Below are 21,548 nucleotides of genomic sequence, written 5' to 3' on the forward strand. Positions count from 1 at the left end.
CTCACACACACAGACACGGTGGTGTTTGAGTTAAAACCATACTCAAGGCGGCTTATGACATGACAAGATTTGCATAATTACAAACATAACAGAAGTCATAAATAAAACACATCAAAAAGTACACAACCAAATTAAAACAATTTCCACACGAATCATAACATGATCTAGAAATAAAGATACAAAAATCAGCATCAGTATTGTTATTATTTATTCAACTTATACAGCGCGAGCAACCAAAGAAACCTCCAAACTCTACCGCAGCCGAAGAGTCTGTTCAGCAGCTTTTGTAACTGGGGTCAGTCAGGGACCCGCCCACCCAGGCCAGGTGGGAAAATAACGGCCAACAAGGCAGGGAGGCAGATCTTCCAGGGCGAAAGGAAGGCAGCCCAGCCGAACTCAGCGGGACTTACTTCTGACCGGACATGCTTCGGACTGCGCCGCTCCTCCAGGGATGTCCAGCCGAGGGACTTGCGGAGCGGCTCTGCCCGACTGTGTTGCGCTGACCCTTCTCCGCCGCTTCTGTAGCCCAGGCAGCGCCTTACTCGCCCTTCTCCATCACCAGGGAGACCTGCCGCGGTCCCGTAATACCCGCCGGAGGCGCCTTTCTCCTCCTGGGACTCAGGCTGCCTCCATTCAGGCTGGGGGCTTCCCACGCATGTGGGCGCCCAGCTGATGGCGAAACGCTAAGGCCTCACCCTCTGGCCCCAAAGAAAAGCCAAAAGCTCGCCGAAACTGATGTATGTATGTATGTATGTATGTATGTATGTATGTATGTATGTATGTATGTATGTATGTCATACGTGATTCTTACCTCACAGAGTCGCCTTCCTATTTACCAGAAGACGGGCGGAAGAAAGAGGGCCCCTGTGACGTTATTATTATGCGCTGACTCGGGCAGAGTTGGGAAAGGTCCCCGCGAAGGATGAACACGTGTCTTCGTGACGCCTTTCCAGGCACTTGGATCGTCCCCCAAGCGAACATGAGGAGACCAAATATTCTTCTCACGGGTAAGAGCAAAACGGGTTGTGTTTGTATCTCATGCAAGTGCTTTAGAAGCATAAGGTCCCGGGTCCAGTTTCTAGTGTTCTCGGATGAAGGCAACCAGTAACAACAAGGCTGGGAAAGATTCCTGTCTGAAATCCTATCCTGGAAAGCTGTGTGTTTGGGTCGACTCGGTGCGAGGCAGCTTCATGGGTTTTACCTGATTGTGTGCCTCGGTAAATGTCACTTTTACCCTCCTATTTCTACTTCAAATATGAGGCCTGGGCTAACATGCAAGCAAACTATGTGATCGAATGCGCTATAACATTGTTTTGATTGCTGCTCCGTGTTTGTTTGTTTTATATAACATGCAAATACAAAACTTGCTCTTTGCCATATGCCATACAAGCTGATTGTAGACAATTTTTAATATAGAGAAGCGTTCAAAGTGTGATGCACACGCCTGCAGGATATTTTTTTAAATGGAAAGTCTTTGGCTATCTTGCTTGAACTAGGCCTGTCTGAGCCTTTAGTAGCAGTTTTCATGTGGAGTTGATTACAGTACAGTGGTACCTCGGGTTACATACGCTTCAGGTTACATACGCTTCAGGTTACAGACTCTGCTAACCCAGAAATAGTACCTGAGTTTAAGAACTTTACTTCAGGATGAGAACAGAAATCGTGCTCTGGCGGCGCGGCAGCAGCAGGAGGCCCCATTAGCTAAAGTGGTGCTTCAGGTTAAGAACAGTTTCAGCTTAAGAATGGACCTCTGGAATGAATTAAGTACAGGTACCACTGTATATGTTATTAGTTGCTACTATTGATTACTGTTTTGTTATGGCATATGCTGCTTTGTAGGTACGCCTGGTGTTGGGAAAACTACCCTAGGCAAAGAGATCGCTGCAAGAACAGATTTTACTTACATTAATGTGGGTGATTTGGCCAAAGAAGGTGAGTTTTTATTTTACAGAACTTAACACTTGAAAGTTGATGTAGAATTCGTATTTAAGTTATATACTGGTAAGTAGGTATAGTTTAGATATATGTGGTAGAGTTCAATGTTGTGCTATTATGAACATTCTGTCTATGCAAGCATTTCAGCTCATCATATGGAACAACCCCACCCCTCTCTCCTGACTCTCCCCGCCCCTTCCTGCCCAAACCAATTCTGGGAGGCATTCAGTGGAAGAAGAGGGAGAAAGCTCCATTGCATAAGCAGTAGTCCTTGCACAGAGTTTCTGCTGACAGGATGCCTAGATGAATCCTATCCATAGCTATAAGGGAATAAATTCTGTTTATAGACATGCTTGTTAAAAAAACTTTTAAACATACGTCTAAAATGCATAGAGTAAGCCTCACTGGACTTATGGAACTTATTTCTGAATAAAACCCATAATATTGGGCTGCGCACAGGTTTTTGAGAGACATATCTTAAAAAAGCAATTGACAGCAAACCATTGGAAACATTTTTTGTATTCTTACCATTTCTTCCTCATTATACAGGGGAGCTATACGAAGGATTTGATGAGGAATATGGATGTCCAATTTTAGATGAAGACAGGGTGCGTTTACATTTAAAAACTAGCACAGTTGTGGGTTTTATTTTGTTACTAAGAATACATTTATAAGTTTATTTTGTATGAATTCTCTTTTAGGTAGTTGATGAACTGGAAGAGAAGATGAGTGATGGCGGTGTAATAGTTGATTATCATAGCTGTGACTTCTTTCCTGAACGTTGGTTTAATATAGTATTTGTGCTTCGAACTGAAAACTCAGTCTTGTATAACAGATTGGAAAGCAGGTAAAATCAGTGCTACAAAATAGATGCAGTACCAGATTTGGTTTATGATGAAGCCTCTTGTTAGTACATAGTCTTGTCTCTATTTTTTAACCTAAAATGTGCTCCCAAATTATCTCAAGTGTTTTTGTCTTATCTTATTTTATTTTTTTAGAGGATACAAAGGAAAAAAGCTTCAAGACAACCTTCAATGTGAAATTTTTCAGATCATTTATGAAGAAGCCATGTCATCGTATAAGGAAGACATTGTTCATCAGTTGCCCAGCAACATTCCAGAGGACATGGAGAACAACTTAGATCAGATTATACAGTGGATCGAACAGTGGATGAAAGACAACAACTAGCATTTTAATATATAATATTAATAGACCAAACAGTCTTAGAAATAACTTAATTCAATAGCACTGGCTGACTGGTTCTTGTCAGTTACACTTGCTGTTTCAGTCATTGAGGAAACAGTAACAGTTACTTTTCTGTGAAAATAAAATTGGAGATAAATGAAATTCAGCAGATTTATGCTGCACTAATTATAGCTGGATTCATATGACTGCAGAAACTGGACATAAGTTACAGACTTGGAAACTTTAAAAAACATGACATTCTGTGTAATTGGGCATCTCAAGATTCTTTTTGAAGATTTGGTTGAAAAGGTTAATAACAAACTGCACTGGCTTGTTTAGGTGTTAGCATCTCAATTGCTGTGCAACTTCCTTTTTTTGGTAATACGTTGAATTGTTCTGTGGAAGTTTTTATTTTTTAATGGTGGGGCTTGGTTTGTGACAATGTTCCAGGTTATTAAGTTATCGACATGCAATGTCATTTAATATATTTGTGTGTATATATATATATTTCATTTACTAGCTCATAGTAAATGTTATCAGTCTTTCAAGCCTAAAAGCTTTCCCGGTGAAGTTACTTCTAATGCTATGGGAATATTGACCTGTCTTTGCAAGTGTAATACATTGACTATACACAGTGCAACCTGAAGTGCAACCACAGGTCATGTTATTGATGTGAACACACATGCCAGTTCCACATAATAGGAAGCCCAATTTGATAGCAGCTTCCCATAGCATGTATGTGTGTCAAATACAGATCTATGTTTTGTCTGTTGACTACCACAACGCATGTGCAAAATACACAGTACCAAGTGAAAGGTAGGTAGAAAACTGGTTATGCATGAATAAAGTATTAAGTCTGTTTGTAAGTATGTTTATTAATGTCTCTTCTTTGTGTTAAAATATTTAGCTCCAGAGGTCTGATCTTTGAAATTTATAATGAAATTATAAAAATTGCAAAGGACACTGATTAGTATCTTAATAGGAAGCACATCTTCCTGTTGTCAGTTGGGAAAGGCCCACTTTGATTGCCCTGGTAGTTTTGTGGTAATTCAGCATATATAAAGCACTGATGTTTTCTTTTCTGGGACTAAAAAGGTTTAAAGGTATTCTTGAAAAGGAGCCTCCTTCTTTAGGAATAGGAGACTCCTACTGAATTTAAGCATATACTAACTTAAATGCAGCATCAGTACTTAAGATACTCCTAGCTGCACATTCCATGGTATAATGTAAATTACACAGTCATTCAGTGTGTATAGTACGACTGACACTTATGGGGGATACACATTGTCATGGCAGGGAACATGATAGGACTTTCCCTTTCTCCTCTTCCTCTTCACGCTTGCAAAATCTATTCCAGAAGGTTCCCCAATTGTCCAGAGTAGATTTTGAGGGGCATCAGTGTACACGTCAGGGGGAAAGTCCCATTGCACAAGTGGCTGTCACTGTTGGGTGTTGCCCTTATCCATGGAGCATTTGATTTGTGCCTCTTATAACGTCATTGTATGTTTGTGTTTTGTATATATTAAAATGAAAATTCTCCAGTTTGCCATTTTCCTAACTAAGCTACTTTGACTTGTAACTTTTATTATTTACTAAATAACTATTGGAAATGACTTTGTACTTAATATAATTTTGATTTATGGGGAAATGGGTCTATAGTTTTGTAAGTTTCTTAATAAAAAGGAGTGCATTTAATGGTAAACATTTAGCTTTGCATTTATATACAGGTATGTCTATTAAAGTGCCTTCTATGATATGCTGTAAGCAATTTCTTTTAATGAATGTTTAAATACGATGTTTCTATTCAACTTTTGTAGTAGCTCTTGCTGTGTTCAATAAATTTGCTTGTATTGATGACCAGTTAAGAAAACCACTTAACTTCAGACATGTATTGCAGCTAAATCTGTATCTCACTCATCCTTTCCTGTTTGTCAAAGCTTAATTATCCTATAGTGCAATAGAGGATTTTGACATGTAGTAGCTACCTATGTATGTGGGAAGACCCTTCATGAAGTGGTAGAGCTCATACTTTGTTTAAGGCCAGAGGTTTAATAAAAAGGTTCCATGGTGGCAGGTCATCTATCTAGCTATCTAGCTATCTAGCTATCTATCTATCTTAATTTATCCTTTTTTCAAATAAAATAAAAATAATTGTACATTTTCCAATTAACATTCAATTAGTATTACTTCCCCTCCACCACTCCATTGTTTCCCCAAGTATTGTAATATTGATGCATATTCTAATTATTCTATAACTTATCTCCTCCATAATATTCTCCTATATGTATTTTACTGCTGTTATTACTCCAAACCTACTTACGTTTTAACATGTTTACAATAATTTTTTTAATAAGCTGCAAACATGTTCCAGTCCTCCTTTAAAAGCTCATCTTGATCTCTAATTTTACTAGTTAAGCTTGCTAGTTGGCAGTTGAAACTGAAGGAATATGCTCAATCTTCTAGGTCATTTATAAAATCTTGAGCTGTTGTCACTACATACTGATCTAGATGGACTAATGATCTAATGGTGTAAGGCAGCTTCATACGATTAATTGCCTGAATTTAGATAATCTCCCTTAATTTTTTTTTTGCATGAGATTGCATTGTATGCGCCTTTCAAATGCTTATTCGGAACCACCGTTCAAGGCACAACGTGCAGATGAAAATGCCTGATAAAAAGCTCTTGAGGTGCCCTCTAGATATTGAAGCCTCTGACTCCCATCAGTCCCAGCTAGCATTTCCTGTAAGGGAAGATGAGAATTTCAGGATTGCACTGTACGGTGGTACCTCTGGTTACAAACTTAATTTGTTCCGGAGGTCCGTTCTTAACCTGAGGCGCGCTTTTGCTAATGGGGCCTCCCGCTGCGCGTGCGCTTCTGGCACACGATTTCCATTCGCATCCTGGGGCAAAGTTCGCAACCAGGAGCAGCTACTTCCAGGTTAGCAGAGCTCGTAACCTGAAGCGTTCGTAACCAGAGGTACCATGGTATTGGCACCAGTGCTGGATTTACATATAAGCTAAGCAAGCTATAGCTTAGGGCCCCACTCTCTTGGGGGCCCCCCAAAAAAATAAAGGGAAAAAAACCTGCATGTACTGGTACATTTCCAAAATATAAGATAAAATACTAAAACAAAACCTACATACAGCAACAGTGTTTTGTGTTGTGTAGGTCCATAAATTACCATATAGCATATATTCAACACAAAAAACATCGACAATTTGTTGTTGACAAAGGACAGCTGGACATACAAAGGGCCCCATCAAACCTAAATGCGACCCTGATTGGCACTGTATTTGGACAGAAACATAGACACCAAATATGCCTCTCTGGGGAGGGTATTCCATGAGGACCTCCCAGGTAAACCACTTGCTGTTGGACTATGACCTGGGAGGCTGGGGTTCAAATCCCCACTCAGCCATGAAGCCCACTAGGGCTGACCTTGGACCAGTCGCTGCCTTCACAGGGTGTTTGTTGTGAGGATAAAATGGGGAGAACCTTGTACGCCCCTTTGAGCTCCTTGGAGGAAAAAAGTATAAAAATGCAATGAAATAAATACACCCCCCCCCAAAAAAAAACCACTGCCTCGCAGCAGACGGGTATAACTTAGTGTCAGGTACCATTTCTTCCTGCTGCAACGGCACTGAGGCTTGTGGGCGGCGCCTTAAAAACTAATGGGCCAGTTAGATGGATATTTGCAACAAGCTTATTATATTACCGTGCCCACTCTTGACTCTGCAGGTTCCTCCTCTAGCTGCGGGGAAGGGAGGGCTATTTGGGGTAGGCGGGCAGGTGAAGCCCTGCCCCGGAGGGAGGCCGGGAGGAACTGAGGGACGGACCGGGAAGGGCGACGGCTGGACTGGAGGGAAGGAGGAAGCCCTGCTCGCCTCGCCGGCCAGGTGGGTCTGCGGCGGGCTTGGCTTGCGCGCGGAGGCCCGCAGCTCTGGAAAGCTCGGCCCGGTGGGAGAGGGAAAGGGGGGCCGAGGAGGGGCCGAGCCGTGGGGCGTCGGGGTTCTATGCATGTGGCGCGAAGGGAAGCCCCGCAGGCTCGTGCTACGCGCTCTTTCGTGAAAGGAAATAAATTTTTAAAATTAAAAAATTGTCCTTAGAGACCAACTAAGTTTGTTCTGGGTGTAAGCTTTCGTGTGCATGCACACTTCTTCGTAAAGCTTCGCGTTCTCTTTTTAGTCAGAATTCGCCTTGGCGGGAGCTGCGTGCGCTCAGCTCAGGCGCCCTCTGAGATTTTGCGTTGCCCCTGCAACTCCGACGGGGAGCTTTCCTTGCCTTTCTTTCCTGTACCTTTTAATATTGGCGGCAAAGGGAGACCTTCAGCAGACCAAGAGTTTTGCCCTGTATGGAGACGCCAGTGATGCTCAAAGCTGCACCTGTTGAATGTTGGTTGGGCATGCAGCTTTTTAAAGAAAAGGGGGGGAAACAGAAGAGAAAGCCCTGCTTAAGGTGTTGTCATAATTGATTGATAGAATCACAGAGTTGGAAGGGATCCTGAGAATCATCTCGTCTAACGCCCTGCAATGCAGGAATATGCAGCTGTCCTTAGGCAAGATCGAACACGCAACCTTGACATTGTCAGCATCACACGCTAGTCAACTGAGCTACCCATGAAAGAGATAATTAGAGGATAAGTTCTTTATTCTGGGAAGCCCTAAAATAAGTAAAGGGGACCCATTATATGATTCTGCAGCAATAAGGTATGTTCTGTAATCTTGGGTCCATGCATTTCTGGCTTTTCTGCCAGCTACAACTGTACATAAATATGAAGAATCTTATAACTGTGTATATTATAAATATAAAATGCCTGTTGCTGTATAGTTATGCAGCAATAAGGGATGTTTTGCAATACAGTGGTACCTTGGGTTACATACGCTTCAGGTTACATACATAGTACCTTGGGTTAAGAACTTTGCTTCAGGATGAGAACAGAAATCGTGCTCCGCCGGTGCGGCAGCAGCAGCAGGAGGCCCCATTAGCTAAAGTGGTGCTTCAGGTTAAGAACAGCTTCAGGTTAAGAACAGACCTCCGGAACGAATTAAGTACTTAACGCGAGATACCACTGTATTGGATTTACCATGGAATGTTAAGACATCAGGAAACTGCCTTATAATGAGTCAGACCATGGGTCCATCTAACTCAACATTGTCTGCACTGATTGGGAGCAATTCAGGATTTCAAACAAGCCTCTCTCCCAGCCCTACCTAGAGATGCTGGGGATGAAGCCTGGGATCTTTTGCATGGAAAGCAGATGCTCTATCACTGAGCCACAGCCACTTACCTGCTAGCTATATAAGTAAAGGTAAAGGGACCCCTGACCATTAGGTCCAGTTGCAGACAACTCTAGGTTTGCGGCGCTCATCTTACTCTATAGGCCGAGGGAATTGGCGTTTGTCCATAGACAGCTTCCGGGTCATGTGGCCAGCATGACTAAGCCGCTTCTGGTGAACCAGAGCAGCTCACGGAAACGCCGTTTACCTTCCCGCCAGAGCTGTACCTATTTATCTACTTGCACTCTTGGTGTGCTTTTGAACTGCTAGGTTGGCAGGAGCAGGGATTGAGCAACGGGAGCTCACCCCATCATAGGGATTTGAACCGCCGACCTTCTGATTGGCAAGCCCTAGGCTCTGTGGTTTATACCTGCAGATAAATATGCTTTGCTCATTGTGTACTTAATAAATATAAAATGCTTGTTGTTTCAAATATAAAACTAACTGTGTTGCATTCTAATGAGAAATGAGCAGTGCTTAATGCTTTTTGTTGATACAAGTGTGGTTCTGATAACCCTAAGGTTGCAGGTTTGATCCCCGTATGGGACAGCTGTATATTTCTGCACTGCAAGGGCTTGGAGTGGATGATCCTCCAGGTCCCTTCGAACTCTACAATTCTATGATTCTGTGATTCTATGTTTCTAGATTCAGGTGGCAGCCGTGTTGGTCTGAGGCAGGCAAAATAAATTTTAGAAATTGTCCAGTAGCACCTTAGAGACCAACTACTACATGTTAATGAACTAGCTTCCTTCCCTGGCACCCCAAATTAAGTGTGCCTAAATTGTAAGCATTATGGGACAATGTATACACAATGTTACTCATGACCTTGGTTCATACTGTGATATTTACACGGATGTGTAGAAGACAAGCTCTTCCTATCACTATATTTATGTCTAAATCAGTCTCTAAAGGGTAGGTGAACAGAAGTTCCGTTTAATTTTCTTAAAAACAAGCAGCACACATTCAAAATGGTTTACTAAAGTTAAATGTCCATGTGCAAAAACAGCATAAGAAGACATTTTTAATGAAGAGAGGGTTTTCTATAAATGCTTCCTCTTAACATTATTTGCTAAAAAAAAAAAAAAAGCAGCCAAGTATTCAGAGTTCCTTTGTGAGGATGTTATAAATGGCTGGATTCTATTAAAGAGAACTAGGAAAGCAATAACATAGTGTAATATGCACGTCTCATACAAGAACTCAATTCCACATAGGTCTTGATGTGACTTTTGCAGTTGTTGGATTGTAAGTTAAACAATGCTTTCTTTTTTATTACATTTTAAAGTAAACAAAGTGGCTGGGTGTGTTTATGGTCCTGCCAGCAAGGCATAAGATTACACTGATATGCTTTTAAGTTCTTGGAATCTTATTTTGCAGTCGTGCTTTGAAATCAGTACTAACAATACATGTGTTTAATTTGCAGGAAATGCTTTCTGTAATTAGTAATCTTTTCGACAAGATGCATGGGTTATTTAGGAAAATCTTAGTACAGTGTAAAAAAACTATTTGCTGCCGTCTAGAAATGGTGGAAGTGGCTTTTAAAGAAACCGAGACATCTTTAGTTTTGTTATAACATAATTATTCGTTTTTATTAATTTATTTTCCAGCACAACTTTCCCTGACGTGTTTGTGTTTAAACAAAGCTTTTGTATTTAAACAAAGGCACTGCTAGCTTGAAATAAGAAGCTATTTGTGTTGCCAATGAGTGAAGCAGTGTCATTGCAGAACAAACTGGGTATGACCTCAGAAGGTGAAGATGATGACATGGCATGTGGAGATTTGGGAAATGGACTCATTAGAAGGCAAAGTGATATGTATGAACCAGAAAGCTTCAGCGCACACCCAGGTATGCCTAGAAGAGGTTCAGCAAGGAAAAGCTTCAGTCCGTTTATGCTGCCAAAAAAAGGAGAAGAATGTGATGCAACAGTTTTTCGTTGCTCAAGGTGTAACAGTTTGAATGACACGTCAGTCAAAAAAATGGGAATCAATGCATTTCGTAGCTGCAACCGACAAAACAGCTCTGGTAAGGTTTTAGTTCAGTCCAAACTTTTGGACCATTTAGTATTATTCATACAGCACATAAATGTTGCTATTAAGATACTTAATTCATAAACATCTCCAGAAGCATGTAAGTACCACAGAACAACAAATATAGAGCAGCAGGCGAAACAGTTTATTGCACCACCTAAAATGCTGGTTTCAAATTTTCAGTTATACTGAGCTTTTCACCTATTCCTGTAGGTGTTCAAAACAAAAACAAGGAATGTAAGATATATGTATGATGGATAGTGTTGACCCAGTTGTGTGTGCTTAAGCATGTTGACTTAAACAGAAGCTATAATAACTGAATTCAAAATATTAGACCTTGCATGTCTACTGTTTTATGAGTTTTCCTGTAAAAAATGAGAGATTCCAGTGTATCACAAGAGAGGAGAGGAGGCAGCATTTAAGGCTTTATGTAAGTTGTAAACAGCGCTGTACAGGGGACTGGTGTATCAGTCAGCACACTAAGCACTTATTTGTTGTCTCAGCCATTTGGGTGCTAGGCTTCTAATGATGTAGCCCAGCTTGTAGATTCCAAGCATGAAAGAGATTAATGTAGTCTCATTTATCTCCAAGGCCGCAGTGTACAGTAGCGTCTCACTGGATTGTAACATGAGTGAGAGTCCATTTTGGGGAGGAAACTCATTTTTCAAATATTCAAAACAATAACTGGATGTTGCTGAGGAAATACAATTTCCTTTTCCCAGAAAACTATTGCTTCCAGCGCAAGTTGGAGTTCTGTATGGATTATGACTGTGCAAGTGTTGCCGGCAGTTATTTTGAAATTTGTCCTTTGAGTATTGCATTCCCCCACGCCCTTGTTCCTTTTTAAAAGAGATCAGCTGCTCTCTGATGTTTCACTTTCTTGCTTTGCCTTTTGGTGAACTCCCCTCCCCACCTCAGTTTTACTTTTATTTTATTTTAAGGAATCTCCATTAGAGTGCATGTGTCCCAAGTTCTTCTTTTGTTTATACATCTCTTGAAACATAGTTCCACGCATGCATGGAGACATGGGTGGCTCATCCCGTTTTGCCACCTGAGGTAAACCGGAAATTGCCGCCTCCTGCCCCATCTGCTGAATGGGCTCAGCTCTCATCACTTCTGCTGCTAGAACACTGCAGCTCTCACCAAAGTTGGTGGGAGCCAAGCTGTTCCACAAAGCGTTCTCTGCAAACCAGAATGCCTCCCTCTTGCCAGTGAGGGGTGTGTGTGTTTGTGTGTGTGTTCTGGAAGCAGTAGTGTGGACAGAGAGCCATCTCTTCTGTCTCCATTGCCTGAGTCTGGTGCTTTACCGCACCTCATGTGCTGGACAGCTCAGCATGGAGACAAACAAATGTGTGGTTAGCCATTAAATAAGTTAGTGTTGATTTAACTTTACCTTTTGATCTAAAGTTCTTTTGCATCCTTTTCCCCCCCCTCCACCATTAGGAGATGCCCAATGTGGTTTTTTTCACTCCTTCCAACAATCAGATGCTATTTCTTGAAACTTAAGAAGTGGTGTATTAAATGCTTATTACATAAAAGTGCAAGGGGAGGGCAAATTACCATAGTTTTGAGAAACAGCTGGTGCTTTTCAAGTTCTTTTTTTAACGTTTTAAAAAAGCACTTAAAAATAAGCATGCCATCCTATTAGTTTCAAACCAGGACGCTTTTTCTATTATGAATGCACACAGAATCTAACTCTGAGGCATCAAATGAAGAATTAATACAACACCTTCAAGAAGCTGAAGAGGTAAGTGCCTGTCTTGGCAAGACTTAATTTAGAACCTTATTTTTCTCATTAATAGGATGTTCCCAGACCCAGAAGCAATAGCAAATATGGGGCATGGTGTTGAGAGAGTAGTTGAAGTCCAGCTTCACCCATATTTGGAGGAAGTGGATTTTCTGGATCCCTTTTGGTCTGGCTTTAGGCGTGGTTATGGCACTGAAGCCGCCTTGGTTGCCTGGGTTGATGGCTTAAGCAGGAGCCTTTTCTGCTGGCCAGGGAATCCTCCAGAACAGTGTGGGAGATGGTGTGGAGATGGGGCTGCAGCCTGAGGAAGAAATCCTTCCAATCACACAAGCGGGTGTCCCATCCACACATAGCAGAAAGTCTCTGTATGATGCCAATATTTTTGTTTACTCAACCTGACTTTATTCGTACCCAGGAAATAGAAGTTTTAAGAGTTGAATTGGAAGCATCTCAAAGACAACTTGAAGGCAAAGAGCAAGCACTAAAAATTCTGCAGAGCATGGTAACTTGCTAATATATATAAATTTACATGAAATTTGTAATGTAGCCTTTTTCAAATTGTACATGTACTGTTATGCAAATGAGACAGCTGTTCTTCACTCTTAATGGTTTTATTACTTAAGTTGGTGACCAGTTCCTTAATTGATGCAGAGGCAGTTTTAAGGTAGTGCAACCAGTTCAGATGCACTGGGTTCCGCACTGCAGGGGGCGCCATAACAGTGTTGTATGAGAGTGTGAGAGGCAGTGGGGAGCCTCTGAAATTTGAGAGCTCAAAGTCTGCCACTGATTGATACGTATGTTTTCACTTTTAGTATGATCTGTGAGACATAATGTTATGCGAGACATAATAGTTCAGCTTTTAAAATTTTTATTTCTCAGGCAGTGCTGGATAAAGCCACTTGTCATACTAAAGCGGTATTTAAAAAAACAGAGCAGCAGAAGAGAGCTTTAGAAAAGGTAAGACTATACCTTATTCTTTCTCTGAAGATGGGCAAAAATAGCTGAGATGTGTAAGACTACAATCCTTACTGGGCAAATAGATCCACTGAACACTGCAATTTACTTCTCAGTAAATATGCATGGCACTGCAGTGCACATCTTTGTTGATTTGTCTTTTATTTACAATATTTTATTTAGTACAGTTGTAATAGTTTGCTGGAATACTTATTGGAAAAGATGTGTCTGGATAATTGGGAGATTTCAGAGCACAGAGTTTTTATTCCATGGGAAGAACTGTTTGATTCTTCTCTTTTAGCGAACACTGTGCCCACAGATTTTCAAGTTTTTCTCCACAATAGTGAAAACTAGAAAATCAATTTTCACATTAATGCAGTAGACTGATTGCATGAATGTGTGGATACATAGAACATTCCTAGACATTTTGTCTTTCATCAGTAGTTATCTAAAGTTGCTGACTCAGTATTTTTAGACAAACAATTGACTGCAATCCTAGATTTCATCAGGAAAAGTGAACAGGAGAGCACTAAGTCCACAGTCAGGGGTGTTTGGAATGTTCAAATTATGGAATATTGTCCTGCTTTCTTCTAATATTAACATTTTACTGTTTATAGGAAATAAATGTTCTACAGTGGGAAATAAAAATTAATCAGGAGAAATTCAAAAATACAGAAGAGTCTTGGGCAGAAAAATATGACAGGTATATATACCAAAGTAATACCTCAGTTTTGCAATATATAGAAGCATACGTTTGAGGTATGATTTAAAAACGTCATTTGTTGCCATTGTCAACAGAATTTATTGTGAAAATGCTGCACTTAAGGAAACACTGAAATTGAAAACTGATGAAGTTAAAACACTAAAGTCTGAAAATGAATGTAAGTATGCTCCACCTTTTTCAGTTCTTTGCCTTTTAAAGAAATTGTGTTTCTTACCTTTATCTTAGATGCAAAAAAGCAAAGACTAATCTTTTTTGAAAAGTGTACTGTGTTCAGTTTAACTTTCTATGATGCAGAATATATTAGTCCAATATTTATTGTTTTTAGCCAAAGGCCATTGCATTGTAAGTCACAAAAGAAACAAGATATTCCAAGAGTAAGTTAAACAAATGTATTTTCCAAAATGCAAGTTGTTAAAACATATAATTGTAAAGTTCTTCAAATCATTTAGACATAATGTCTTCGTCTTAAACTTTTGTTTGTACTCTTGAAAGGATTTGAACATCACGTCGCGCTTAGAAGCATAATGTTGAAATTATGCATTCTTACCCACTGAATATACTGGAATTTAGGATTTTGCATGTTGCATTGATGCAGTTAGCAATAAGATTAGCATTGTCATGTACTCACCTAGGTAGCTTAGGTGAGATGGCAAGCGGCTGAAAGTCACCTATTGAGCTTCATAGCTGAGAAGGGATTTGAACCTGAATCTCCCTAGTCCTAATCTGTCACTCTAAGCCGCTACGCCATCACTGGCCCTCAATGTTTAATATTGCCTCTGGCAACACTTATTGACACGTGATTTCAGCATAGTTTAGTAAACCACAGCTTCAAACCTGCTTCAAATGCAGAATCTTCAGTCCATAATATATGAGATTATAAAACTAGTGCTCTGTAAAGAGCCTTTTCCTCCTTAGTGTGTGACCTCAACCAATTCCACAAAATCTGAGACTAGGGAAGCTTCCAACATAAACTTGTACGCGAGTTTGAGCTCTTTGTTCAGAAATTAAGCTCCTTTATTTTGTGTATACCCCACAAGTTAGTAAATGAAGAATCAAACCCTATTAAATTTGAAAATTACGTAAGTGAGGATTTGAAGCAAAAGACTCTGATTGGAAATTTCACAAACTGTTTCCTTGCTCAATATTAAATTTTACAGTTTTGGAACGACAGCACTTGGAGATTCTCGCTGTCCTAGATGCAAAACAGCGGAAGATTGTTCAGGAGAACATGTCCCTTAGCAAGAGTGGTTTTACAGAGATAACAGGACTTGAGGTGTGTATATTAAAATTGTTTTGTTTGAGTCTTTTGCTGATACCAGTTACTTTGAGAATGAAGTGGAAGGGCAGAGGCTTCAGTTCTTTCGGCTACTATTTTCCCTCCTCCATTTGGACTTGGGATCGTATCCAGTTCATGAAACACCATTGCTCGCTCCCTCTTTCTTCCTAGACCAGTCTGCCCCAAGCTGATCTTCTACAACCTTTTTCGAGCTGTGAAATGGAGAAATTGAAAATAGACAAGCCCAAGAGCTCATAATGAGTTTGATACTGATTTTAGTTACAGTAATGGAATGTTGGAGGGGGGATAGGTGAGAGGTGATTTTTCGTTGATTCCCCCCTACACTACCTGAAAAACTTCCCATGAGAGTTGGAGAATACTCTGGAAGAAGGTGCATGAGGCAGAAGGGGAATCAGAGAAAATCGTCTCTACCTTTCATGAATGGGAGCTTCTATTAGATTGTTGTAACTTCTGGAAAAGGAAGCAGTCCTTCTGTTCTAAAGGGCCGCTCTGGATCCAAGCCAGTAATATAACTTGTATGAAGATGTAGAAGTCCACCCTTATTCTGTGTTTTGTAAAAAAAAAATAATAATCAATAATGGACGGTGTGCATTTGAATTTGAAGCTGGCGGTACTTGGAGCTTGCACTTGCAGTGGTCTTGAGGGAGAGCCATGCTCCTGTGCAAAAATGTCAGCGGCGACTCGAAAACAACTGCTTCAGCTCAAACAAGAGGTATTTATGCTTGGACTGAAAGTAGCATTGTTGTCCCTTTTAATGAAGATGTGTAGAAGGCACTTCCCATGTGTGAAATTGTTCAAAATGATGCAAGCTTAAAAATACAGTGTTTAGGCAGCTGATATGTCAATGCATTTTCCTTTTTATGATGACAGATATCTAAAACTTGTATTATTATTTATATATGTACTGTATACATATTAGCGGCCCAATGCATAAGAGTATATTTAGACAAGGGGAGCCTATGAAAAAAAAATGGGATGGATCCAAAGATGGATCTAATGCAAGGGTCAGCAAACTTTCAGCAGGGAGCCAGTCTACTGCCCCTAGACCTTGTGGGGGGCCAGACTATATTTGGGGGGGGGGAATGATGCAAGAGCACCACGAGCCCCGGCGGCTGCTTACCTGTGTCTTGCAAGCGGAAGGACTATGAGCAGCACGTGAAAGGGCTCCCGAGAGGGGCTGCTTAAAATGGTGGCCGCTCAAGCGCTGCTGCTGCTGGCACCAACAAAGCCCAGTCCCCTTCCTCCTCTAGGCAGGGCAGGGAGGAGGCAGGAGGAGGGAGGGAGGAGGCAGCGGTGGTGCCGTGTGAGGGAGAGGGAAAGAACGCACATGCTGGCGATCCACGCAGCAATTCCTGGACCATCTGCGAGCTGGATCCAGAAGGCAATTGGGCCTGATCTGGCCTGCGGGCCTCAGTTTGCCTACCCATGCTCTAATGGAAGAAGCTTCTTCTGAATCAATGCTATTTTCTTGTAGGCACATCTCATTATCTTTGTGCAGCCCTCCTTAGGCTAAATGATGAAATCCGTTAATGCAACTCAGAAAGCAGACTTTGGATGTGTCCCAAAAAGTTGCCTAGGTTTGGTAGCCAGTAACTGTTTCTAGAAGTCTGTCTGTCTCTGCTTTCTTGGTTGCTGTTCCACACAGAGAAAAAGTATGGGTGTGTTTGCTGCCTAAGCAGGAGGATTTTATAGGGAGCAGTAGTAGGTGATACTTATTTTTGTAGCAACTCTAGTACTCTTTACCATTGATTCTGCATCCTAGCACAAGGTGTAGCCCAGTTCCATGGTAAACAAAGAACAAAGTGCCTCCCTGTGTGGACAGCCATTTTTATTATTGTTTTTGTTGTTAAATGTCAATCCTGTGGCAGAGGTTTTCCCAGACAATTGTTAGAATTAAATTTTCTGGTCACCTAGTGACTGTGTGTGTATAGCTCTACTTCATTTGGGGAAGCAGTTGCCATACCAATGTACTGGGACTGAATGACTGAAAAAGCTCCAAAATGTGGAATCATTCACTCTTTTTTTGAACGCCATCTGAACCTTTTCTCAATCTTAAAAAACAACAACCTAGTTTGAGCTTCTGAAGAAGAGTAAAGAAGAAGCATATATTATGGCAGATGCCTTCAGAATTGCATTTGAGCAGCAGCTGATGCGGAGGAGGGACCAGGCTCTGGGACTCGCACAGATGAATAAGATCTGCAGAAAAGACAAGAAACGATTCAACTGGAAAAACATAAAAGACGATGGTAATTTTCTCCATGCTGCATGATTCTTAGTGGTACTGAAAGTAGCCCAGAATTTGCATTTTTTGTTTTGTATAAAACCTATTCGAATAAACCTAAAACCTACTGTTTGACATCATACATTTGCTGACCTGAGTTTCATATTAGCTAACCATGCTGCATGCATACAGAGTGGCAAAGCAGTCCCTACCAAGAGAATTTAAGGCTGGTTCATGCATGTTAATTGCTTGATTACTGCTCATCTCATGAAGAGCAGTAGATCAATGAGCCATCACAGATAACATCACCAAAGAGAGAACTTTTATATATCACCTCAAAGCACAATGGTCTTGTTCAAACATCACAGCCAAAGTTCATGATATCTTATTTGAAACCTTCTGAATCTCACTTATTCATTATCTGGGAAAAGGTCTTTACAGGGAGACAGCTATGAAAAATTATAGAGTAATCTCTCCAAGCTGGTGGTGGTGGTGTTAAATATGCTGGATTATGTCCAATAAAATAAATGTCAAGTTAAAAGACCACAGGAAGCATTTTTCTGGCACATGTATAATTTGCATGTGGTGATATTCAATATGATAAAAGTGTGATCTTATGATTGCAATCTGCTTTAAAAAATGAGTATTTTGAATGATGGGGGAAGATTCATCCACCAGTGAGTGAACTAAAGTAATAAACAGTTCGTTTCCTTTTTGGAGTTCATATAATTTTCTCCCAGTTTATTGCAATTTCTCCTCCCTCTTTCAAGCACCTGCATACATTTCTTCTCTTCTCACCCCTGTATTATTGCCTTTCTGGTAGGATATTGGAGCTTAATAGTAGAGCAGGGGTAGCCAACCTTTGGAGCGCCAATCATCCCTGGCCTTTGGTTTTGCCAAGTGGGATTAATGGGAGTCCGAGCCCAACAATGTTTGGAGGGCACCACATTGGCTATCCCTGTAACAGACTATGAATAACTATTTTAGAATGAGGATTCAAAACATGTTATCTAAGATCAGCATATTTTGGCCTTCATTACTAGCACTCCACTGTTCTCCGTTTATTCACTTTAACTGCAGAACATTTTGCTCTATTCTTTTTGTTCTATCTGTGCTGGTTATTATTTTGTCTATTAAAAGTGTAGCAGTCACCACCAAAAAGCATGTGTACTTTTGGAAGCTGGATTATAGATGTACGCCATTTATTTTCGTTTGGTAACAGCCTCAGTTTTCCAGTGGTATATTAGTTTTAGGCTTAATTTTATTTGGACTTTAAAAAGGTGGTTGTTGTTTAGAATGTCTCAAAGATCAGAACTTAAATGTGAATGTTATTTTTTCCCCTCAGGTGCTTTCACATTTCAAGGGAATAGGAAAAGCTCGGGGCGAAAGTTGATGGGCATGCTTGCCTCCAGCACTGACAGCAAGAAAATAGAAGAATTGGATAATCCACAGGAAATCATTAGGATGCTGATAGACTTGGTTGGTAACTTGTATGGATTCATAGAGGGCATTACTAATGGTGTTCTTTTATCTCTGTAAAAATAAATATACACTGTTTATTTTTAATTTTTATTGATTTTTACAGCTGAATGATAAGGAGGAAGCTTTGGCCCATCAAAGAAAAGTTAGTTATATGCTTGCTCGTGCCCTGGAAGAGAAAGAAGATAGTTTGCAGCAGAATAAGGAAAGCAAATTTTCAGAAGAGCTTGCTCTTAGCAGTAATCAGTGCAAAGATGATTCAGAGCCCCCAAAGTCAGCTCTTCCTGTGTGTTCGAGTTGCCAGACATGCGGTGCTCAAGATTGCTCCTGCTCTATTTCCCACACATCTCCCACCAGAATGCTGAACTGTACGTCTAAAAGTTCTTGTTCCCCAACACCTGAAGAAAATTATGTGCATTCAACAGAGGAAGCAGCTGATCAAAACTGAAAATACTGACTGCTCTACAGGGGAGGGTAGAGCCTAGAAGGGGGTGGGTGATGACAGAGGCAACACACCTCTTTAATGCTCAAGACTGATTTAAGATTCATATGCGCTTGCGTTGATGGGCTTTCAATTGACTTCCAGGTCCTTCATCACTGTGATACATAGAAGTCAACAGGCAGAAGTTCTTGTGTGTCAACAGAGCCCCTTGTTTGGGCTGTAATTATGTCATCATAATTCAGGGAACCTTTTTATTAGAGTGATTTTAAGCATTTTTCACCAATTAAAATAATTGCCAAAAAAAAAACTGAATGTACTCTTAATGTAGGTATTTGTAAATAGTTTGCTTGTACGTAATGCCTGTGTATTTTATGCTATGATGGAATTGGGGGCAGATGTATTTTTGAAAGGACTATTTCATGATCAAATGAACGAACTTCTATGCTATGAGAATGTTTACTGTAAGATAAAGAGATTCTGGGTTGTGTATCCACATACATACATAGGGACTAGATCCACTAAAATCAGTAGACTTTTAAGTCTATTAATTACAGTGGGTCAGTTCTGATGTATGGTTTAGCACGTTGGGTACAATTTTTTCCTCTGCTGATCATAAATTAATTGATTCCCTGCTATTTTAAAAATTAAGTAATGTCATTTATAATTTAACAGTGTGTCAAAACTATGGGCAGTATTCAACTAAATAAAAGTGCGAATGCAAGGATTAGCACTAGTGTAAAGAGACAATTCCCCTCATGTACATCCCACTGCCCCCAAATTTACTCTGGAGGCTTGGGAAACCTTCAGAACAGATTGGGGGGGGGGGAGATTTTGTTGTACAAGGATAAATCCTGTGCTGACAGAACAGCATCCTTAGCACTCATACACCCCTCATTTTGACATAGTCACATGTATTAAGGTGAACAAATCCCTCCCCCAATTGGGGAAGGGTAACATTTTTACATGCTAGGGACTTTAAAGTGGCCTTAATTTAAGACAGGGGTAGGCAACCTAAGGCCCGTGGGCCGGATACGGCCCAATCACCTTCTAAATCCGGCCCGCGGATGGTCTGGGAATCAGTGTGTTTTTACATGAGTAGAATGTGTCCTTTTGTTTAAAATGCATCTCTGGGTTATTTGTGGGGCCTGCCTGGTGTTTTTACATGAGTAGAGTGTGTGTTTTTATTTAAAATGCATCTCTGGGTTATTTGTGGGACATAGGAATTCGTTCATTTCCCCCTCAAAAAATATAGTCCAGCCCCCAACATGGTCTGAGGGATGGTGGACTGGACCATGGCTGAAAAAGGTTGCTGACCCCTGATTTAAGATATTAGCTACAATGTTAAGTCAGCCACACATTTAGATAACAAAACACATTTAGCACTTCAGAGTGGATAAACCCACAGCTTTTGGCAGTTGTACCAATCAGGTTTTTGAAGCCAATTTTCACCATAAAAGCTGCTGCATGCTCCCTTGTACACAGCAGTCTTAATTTTGAAGCTAGATTTGTTTTCTTTTGGAGCCTAAAGCTCTGGTCTCCTGCTGCCATTTTAATCTGGACTAACAAGCACATTTAGATGTAATTAGAGCAGCTGTAGATCTTAAAGCCAAGGACCGGTTCCAATTTGTCCCTGTAACTGTGACAAACAAACTACAGGGAAAGCTCTTTGGCAGCAGCCAAATGTTGTGAACTAAACAAAATGTCTTGTTTGTCTTCACTCATTATTTGTATGTGCTGAGAGGATACAAAAGGGAGGGGGAACCCACCCAGAATAATACTCTTCTTATCGCTGGCGAGTGTGAAAACTTACAGAGGATTTCTGAAAAAAAAAAAAAAGCAGGTGTCTGCATAAATTACTTGTTTTATAATGAAAAGCGAATGGTGATACTCTCCCTTTCAGGGCCCATCTGCTGCAAACTGTGGTGCAACAACAGAAACAAAGGCCACGTTCTCACAAACAGGAGCAACCTGTTCCTCCACTTAATCACTTCAGGCTGGGGGGAGGGAGGGAGGGGCCCATAATAGCCCTTCTACTTAACTGTTCTGCAATGTTTCTAAGGAGGGACAGTCAGCCATATGCATCTGTAGTGGCACAGGATGCTGCCAGAATATTAGTATTTTGCAGAAGGGATTTAAGTGCAGACTTGGTTATCATTCAAAAATCGTAGAGGTGGAAGGGATCCTGGGAATCATCCAGTCCCCCTTGCAGTGCAGGAATGCCAACTAAATGACAGATGGCCATCTAACATCTTATAAAAAAG

At 40.7% G+C, this 21,548-nt stretch overlaps 2 protein-coding genes across 4 annotated transcripts; both read left to right on the forward strand.

Annotated features, from left to right (window-relative positions):
* Window positions 1-871: 871 nt before the first annotated feature.
* Window positions 872-4,990, forward strand: AK6 (adenylate kinase 6). Its single transcript, XM_083577456.1, has 5 exons — window positions 872-1,007; window positions 1,840-1,932; window positions 2,485-2,543; window positions 2,637-2,782; window positions 2,934-4,990. The coding sequence occupies exons 1-5, from the start codon at window positions 923-925 to the stop codon at window positions 3,121-3,123; spliced, it is 573 nt and encodes a 190-aa protein (XP_083433582.1). The 5' UTR covers window positions 872-922; the 3' UTR covers window positions 3,124-4,990.
* A 1,871-nt stretch (window positions 4,991-6,861) lies between these two features.
* Window positions 6,862-19,594, forward strand: CCDC125 (coiled-coil domain containing 125). 3 transcript variants are annotated; one of them, XM_083577407.1, is made up of 12 exons: window positions 6,862-7,018; window positions 10,003-10,418; window positions 12,112-12,170; window positions 12,586-12,672; window positions 13,050-13,127; window positions 13,742-13,827; window positions 13,923-14,005; window positions 15,006-15,121; window positions 15,750-15,857; window positions 17,217-17,391; window positions 18,712-18,845; window positions 18,952-19,594. In XM_083577407.1, exons 2-12 carry the CDS (start codon window positions 10,097-10,099, stop codon window positions 19,291-19,293), a joined length of 1,590 nt encoding a protein of 529 aa, XP_083433533.1. In that variant the 5' UTR covers window positions 6,862-7,018; window positions 10,003-10,096; the 3' UTR covers window positions 19,294-19,594. The 3 variants fall into 3 exon arrangements, with proteins under 3 accessions (XP_083433533.1, XP_083433532.1, XP_083433534.1); XM_083577406.1 differs by having other exon boundaries at window positions 10,058-10,418; XM_083577408.1 differs by having other exon boundaries at window positions 10,121-10,418.
* Window positions 19,595-21,548: the final 1,954 nt, after the last annotated feature.

This window comes from Podarcis filfolensis, assembly GCF_964270895.1.
Source record: "Podarcis filfolensis genome assembly, chromosome: 11".
Classification (NCBI taxonomy): Eukaryota; Metazoa; Chordata; class Lepidosauria; order Squamata; family Lacertidae; genus Podarcis; species Podarcis filfolensis.

What these genes read in the sequence shown, in the direction of transcription:
- CCDC125 (XM_083577407.1), top strand. Translation starts at nt 10,097, where the DNA reads ATGAGTGAAGCAGTGTCATTGCAGAACAAACTGGGTATGACCTCAGAA. An exon ending in ACCTTCAAGAAGCTGAAGAG is followed by an intron (nt 12,171 to 12,585) that starts GTAAGTGCCTGT and finishes ATTCGTACCCAG; the next exon opens with GAAATAGAAGTTTTAAGAGT. An exon ending in ACTAAAGTCTGAAAATGAAT is followed by an intron (nt 14,006 to 15,005) that starts GTAAGTATGCTC and finishes TAAATTTTACAG; the next exon opens with TTTTGGAACGACAGCACTTG.
- AK6 (XM_083577456.1), top strand. Translation starts at nt 923, where the DNA reads ATGAACACGTGTCTTCGTGACGCCTTTCCAGGCACTTGGATCGTCCCC. An exon ending in CAATTTTAGATGAAGACAGG is followed by an intron (nt 2,544 to 2,636) that starts GTGCGTTTACAT and finishes ATTCTCTTTTAG; the next exon opens with GTAGTTGATGAACTGGAAGA. An exon ending in TATAACAGATTGGAAAGCAG is followed by an intron (nt 2,783 to 2,933) that starts GTAAAATCAGTG and finishes TTATTTTTTTAG; the next exon opens with AGGATACAAAGGAAAAAAGC.